Genomic DNA, 6,416 nt, shown 5'->3' with positions numbered 1-6,416 from the left:
GCCCACCGCAGAATGGGGGTAGGGAGGATGGAAATGATGGTACTAACATATGATGTGTCTGCACAACTTTCTACTTAATAAAAAAATAAATAAATAAACGGAAAAAGTTGATTAGAACACCAAGGTTCTGTGCTCACTGATGAATTAATGTCATTATTCTGGAAGTGCTTTTAGAATAAAGATGTAAAGTTTAGGTGTCCTTTTCTATCACGGTATCAGCTACTTTCTCGTTGCTCTGACCAAATATCTGACAAGCAACTTAAGGAAGGAAGGAAGAAAAAAAGGGAGGGTGGGAAGGAGAGAAGGGAGGAAGGAAGAAAGACATGAAGGAAGGGAAGGAAAGAAGGAAGAGCTTATGTCAGCTTACATTTTTAGGTTTCCATGCATCATGGTTAGGAAGGCACACCATCAGAAGCTTGAAGCAGCTGGTCATATTCAGTCCATGGTTAGTAAGCTGAGAGAGATTAATACTGATGCTCAGCCAGCTTTTTCCTTTCTACACAGCCCAATTTGATATGAAAAACTGTAAATCACTTACTCTTAAATATCATATACAGGAAAAAATGGAGAAAAGGAATTCACAAATTGAAATTCTGAAGCTATTTTCACCCAATGAAATGAATATAACCTTAAACAAATTATTAAAAATAACACAAAATGTGGGGGTGGGGAGGGAGGGAATTACCATGGGATATATTTTATAATCATGGAAAATGTTAATAAAAATTTTTAATTTAAAAAAATAATAGCACACAAGACATGAACATCAGCCTGTTATGTTTTATTGCCTCCAGCCCCACCTTGATCTTCTACTGCTTAGAAGATGGGCTTTATTTTTCAATATTGAAGAGTCAACTTCAGATTTGAGCAGGGGGAGTGCAGTTGCTGTACGCGGCTTTGCAGCGTTCTCTGATCCTGGCAGCACGAGTCTTGCCTTTCATGAGTTCTTGGGCTATTTGTTTGTCATGTATTAATGCCTGCTTGTAACAGGATGGATAGGCACGGGGAGTGGTTTTATGAATCCTACAGTAAAACTCTAAGACTTGCATTTTGCTACTCTCAACATAAGCTCTTGGGCCCCAAAGGAATACATAAAGTGGGGGATCACTGTTAGGCACCTGCCGGTACTTCAGGTATAGTTTTTCTACCAAATCTTCAGTGAGTAATTTCCCAATATCTCCAAAAATGTAATGGTTTTTCCTGTCATACACACCCACCTTATGTAGCCCTTCCCAGACTTGCTTTTCAGTGGCACAATTACCACTGATGAAGATTATACCAAGGACAGTTAGCAGCAGGCCTGAACTTAATCCTGTTTCAGCATATGGTCCCAGTTTGTTTGTAACAATGTATGTGCAGTTGGTGGGACCCAGTGGCTTCAAATCAAGGCCAAAGACAAACTCCAAGCAGTCAGATACTGTCTTTAGGATCTTAGGGAAGTTCTGTCTTTCATTTTCGATTGTACATTCCAGCATTTCTGCCCGTGTAAAGCTTTCCCTCCTTTCATACCTATATAACAAAAGATGCACTAATAGCAACACAGAATCAGATACAGGCCCTATGTGGAAGTTCTCAGCAGCTTTTGGACCTCGAGAAGATCTTTTCTTGTTCTTTCCTTTTTTGTATTTCCCCTTGCTAGATCTTGTGTATGAAGTATCTACAGCTGTGGTGGTGGAGATTGAGGTTCTTGTATAACCATGAGAGATTTTATATAGTTCAGGAAGTGAAAAATAGCAAACATCCTTGAATTTAGCAAAGGAAGAGAGGGGATATTCATCTTCATCTGATACCGTGGACGGGCTAACCACCAGATGTTTGCGGGACTGACGGGCCCGCACATAGCGGTTACTTTTCTGAACTCGATACATAGTGACTCAGCTCCTGTTCAGCAGACAGAGTGATCTAGTTACCTGGAGGGGAAAAGGTGAGGAAGTATATGCCCATTCACACAAGAAATAACACTTCAACTGTTTGAATGGCTCTTGTGCAACTTTAATTAGGTGCCCTATTTAAGAAATCCACAAGGCACCTAGACTCTGGCCTGCCTACCCAGAGTAATCTATTGAAGACAACGAAGTGAAAAACAAGACAAGAATCACAGCAACCGAGGCATGTCTTAGGTTGCTACCTCGCAGACATTCCATGGGCTTTCTGAGACTAAACAACAAGGCCTGAAACGTCCAGGCTTTATGGAGGTCCATTTGGCCTTGGTCAAATATATGTTTTTGATCACATTCAGTGTCATCATCTGATTTTTGGTAAGTTCTAGGATCCCTCTACTCCAGTGTTTTGATGCTAACTCCTCATTTCAATGTGCCTTCCTGCTCCCTAACCTAAAGAAGAGACTAAAGAGAACCACACCCAAGATAGCAGCAACAGAAGAGCTCTGAGGGGCTCTCTCTAGCTTATAACGCTCTTATTCTTCACTCAGGGTTCTTACTTTGGCTTCTCACAGAGCTCCACCTCCTGTTGATCTGAGAATCATTCCCTCAAAGACAGGCTCTTATGTCTTGGACTGCAAAGGAAGCATATAGAGAGAATTCATTCTTACACATTTACTTCATATTCCCCTGGACTTCATATCATGTACAGGGTTCTGCACGCTTCTTTTGAGATGGAATGCATAGTTTCCTCAAAACTCAGAAACTTTCCCCATAAGTACACCTATTAGAGCCTAGGAATCCTTTAGTGGTCTAAGAATAGCACTCCTTAAGTTCTCATTAGAATAAATGAGCTGGTGGCTATTTTGGACCTGTCAAGATCTATGGGCTTTTTGACTTTGGGGATGGAGGTCAAACATTAAGATACTTTCATCACTTCCTCGTAGAGCCTAAAAGTAGCTACTCTGATGACCAAAAGTTAGTGTTATATCCAGCTATTCCTACCTTGGGCCAAACTGGTCTAACTGCAGGGGCAGGACACTGCATGAGCCCTTTCATTTGGGAGAGTTGATTCACTCAGGTCTCAGCATCCTCACCTTTACTTCCTTAAGGGTCTGCCATCTGTTGGCCTGTGGCCTTCACTCTCATTCAAAGACAGCTCCTTCTTGAATTTCCAAAGAGGGCATTCAGAGAATGCTAAATCAGGTTAGCTTTCTCCTGGTTGACCAGCGATCTTCTACTACTGTAGATTCAGAGTATAAGGAAGTGAGGCTCCCTGTTACTAGGGTAGCTGGTATCCTGGTGACTGACAGAAAGAGGGATTATGACTCATGCCTTTGCTGACTTAACAATGCACTCCTCACACATAACATAGTCTTTCCCTTTCCTGAGAGCCAAGGCTGAAACTCCAGCATATTATTTTTAGCCCATCTGTTACGGGCTTCTCTGGCCTGACTGTAGAATTTAGAGTTCTGTGGGCCTTAATCATTATTTTATCTATTTACTTATTTATTTATTTTGAGGTAGGGTCTTGCTCTAGGCCAGGCTCACCTGGAATTCACTATGTAGTCTCAGAGTGGCCTCATACTCATGGCAATCCTCCTACCTCTGCCCTCCCAAGTGCTGGGATTAAAGGTGTGTGCCATCATGCCTGGCAGGCCCTCATCTTTATAACTAGAAGGCCTGGGACCTTGCTCTCTGCTTCCTTGATGCCATCATGTCTGGGCTCCATATTGTTACTGCTTTAAATTCTAGGATTTCAAAGAGTGCTATGTCAAAACAATCATTGTCCAGGTCCTCCAGGAGTTTTTAAAAGGGTGGAACCCTGCTGACCTTTCTTTCTTCTGGTGTACATTTGTCCTCAAACCTTATTCAAAATCTGCATCTTAATACTACACAGGGTCTGGAACTTTTCCCTATAATTCTATCCTCTGCCAATTGGACAGTGATGTCACTTCTCCAAGAGATGAGAGGCAGAGATTTCAAACGTAATTCGTGCTACCCCCATATGCAGACTTTCAGGGATAAGTGCCTTTCACTGAGTCCTTCAAGTCCTTCCATCATTCCTATCCTGATGTAAGCCATCCATCCTGTTTTAAACAAAGGCCTTTCTCCCCAAACTACTAATCCCTTTACCGTATACTCCCCTGTCTTCAGGCTAAGGGCTAAGTATAGGCTTTTACAGGAAGAAATTTGGCTTCTGTGCTGTGTAAATAGAGATACTATGCAGCTGTTTCTTCTGGATTAGACATGACCAATGCCATCTGAAATCAGAGTATCTGTGATTATATGTGCAGGATCTTCATGAAATTGAATATGTTAACATTTGTCCATGGAGGGAGAGTGGTCTCTCTCAAGGCTCATGGGAGTCATGAGGCTCAGGAACCTTCAGGAGGTGCTCATTCTGCTCCTGTCCTCTACTAGGTTTTATAAGAGGCAAACAGGTGACTAAGAGGCTGAGGATGTGCCATTAAGTTTTGGAGAGGACTTCTTAAAGTAGCCCATGCTTCTTCTATATGTCACCTCAATAACCTCAATGGCTCACCGAGATGGATGTGGTTGAAGTACTTCCTATGGTCTGTCCTTATTTTACCTATCTGGGATGAATACACATCATATATTCCAATGAAAAGTTATGTGACAGAGGAACATTGACAGAGCTCTTACAGGATTCTTTCACTGACTCCTTCAAGGTCTGTGAAGCTTTCCTGTCCTGATGTGAGCTTAAACAAAGGCTACCCCCTAAAATCACAATCACTTTACCCTATACTCCCCATTCTCAGCCTCTAGCTGGTAAAGAGCACCTGAGCCGGGCTATGATCCTTGTATGGGCATAGAAATGTTAATAGCAAGTTTCCAGCTGAGGGCTAGTTTGTCTGCTCTGTAAGTCTTCACTGTTACTTCCTTTAACATCTGGTGTCCTTTGTACAAGTTAGTTTTGCAGAACTCTAATGAAATAGCTGATAGAAGGGTGACTTAAAGGAGAATGGTTTGTTTTGGCTCATGGCTTGAGAATGTAATCCATCATGATGCAGAGCCATGGCAGCAGGAGCAGCCTCAGGTTATGTGGGAATTATGGTTATAACATATGTGGTGGTGTTATGGTTAAAACAAATGTTAGGTTTAAAATGGTGGTCAAGAACACCAGGGAAGATAAATGAAAAGACTTGCAGCTCTGAATGAGACAGCCAAGCTAACTAGAGAAGAGAAAGGACAGGGCTCTGGGAACACAACAAAACTCAGGCCAGCAGGCTCTGACCCACTACAATCTAATTGCATGAGCTCTTAAACTGAAAAATTGCTCCACCTAGAGAAGGAAGGGGACATACTTTAAGGGAAAACAGAAGAAAGTATAAGCATGAGTTAGATATAATGTGGGATTTCTGACTCTAAAAATAGGAATTCAGCATGTAGAAGCACAGAAAGACCTCAAGGAACTCAGGTAGCTCAAACTGACAGCCTTCCATAACGTTTTCTTTTTTTATTTACAGAATCCCAGTCCATAGTCCAGGCTGACTTAAAACTCATAGCAAATCTCCTGCCTCGCCCTCACAAACACTGAGATTATAGATATGAACCACCACACCTGGCTTCATGCCTTTCTCTTAAAACACCAAGAACGGGATTCCTCAGCTGACTAGATTTTAATAACAACCTGAATGTGCCTAAAATGAAGTTTTCCCCAGGGTCTCCCAATAAAAAAGCAAGGGTTTGAAGGCTTGGTATGGGCTTGTCTAACTAAGCAAAGAAACCAACAGAAGAATCACCAATTCTTTTCACCTACAGAAGGATGGAATGACAAGTATATATTTGGAAGTGTCTTAACATATATAATATTTTGTTACAACAGTACAGAAAACTATAGATCCTCTTTGAAGGGCACCAAGTGTTTTGGTTAAGAATCCAGCTTCTAAACATGGCTGCTTTGTAGCGATTTCTTAGGTGCTCTTACATTTTGTTAATTTTATTTATTTGAGAGAGAAAAAGAAGGAGAAAGACAATGCATATGCCAGGGCCTCCAGCCTGTGTAAACAAACTCCAGACACATGCACCCTTGTGCATCTAGCTTACATTGTTTCTGGGGAATCAAATCTGAGTCCTTTCGCTTTGTTGGCAAGAACCCTAACTGCCAAGGCATCTCTCTAGCCCAAGATGATTCTTAATATGCTGCTTAGGAAGGTGGTTTAAATATTTGCCATTGAATTAAGCTAGCTATTCATTATATACATTCAGAGCCAATCTCAATTGTCATCCTATTACACCCACCTTTGTTTGTAGCCTCATCTGCTTCCTAACTTGAGTTACCTTTCAAGAGCAAGTAAGGTAGGGAAGGGACAAAAGACATGGGGAAAAGTTGAGAATAATTGTGGAGAATAAGATATAAGGACAAAGCATAATGATACAAATGTATGAAAATATCATAATGAAACCCATTATAGGTTATGTTAACTTCAAACCTTAAAAAACATAGCAGCTAGGGAAATGGCACAGTGGGTAAGAACACTTGCCTAGCAACCATGAGGGCTTGAGATAGTC

At 41.4% G+C, this 6,416-nt stretch overlaps 1 protein-coding gene across 1 annotated transcript; it reads right to left on the bottom strand.

Moving 5' to 3' along the window:
* Positions 1–857: 857 nt before the first annotated feature.
* On the bottom strand, positions 858–1,868 carry LOC101604775 (melanoma-associated antigen B10-like). The gene has a single exon (XM_012949921.2). The coding sequence runs from the start codon at positions 1,866–1,868 to the stop codon at positions 858–860; it is 1,011 nt and encodes a 336-aa protein (XP_012805375.2).
* Between the last annotated feature and the right edge of the window lie 4,548 nt (positions 1,869–6,416).

The sequence above is a fragment of the Jaculus jaculus genome, chromosome X, assembly GCF_020740685.1.
Source record: "Jaculus jaculus isolate mJacJac1 chromosome X, mJacJac1.mat.Y.cur, whole genome shotgun sequence".
In the NCBI taxonomy this organism is placed as follows: domain Eukaryota; kingdom Metazoa; phylum Chordata; class Mammalia; order Rodentia; family Dipodidae; genus Jaculus; species Jaculus jaculus.
Note: the sequence above shows the minus strand (reverse complement) of the source record. Positions and strands in the feature narration are given on the sequence as shown.

Coding starts and splice junctions, on each gene's coding strand:
- LOC101604775 (XM_012949921.2), bottom strand. CDS start 1,868: ATGTATCGAGTTCAGAAAAGTAACCGCTATGTGCGGGCCCGTCAGTCC.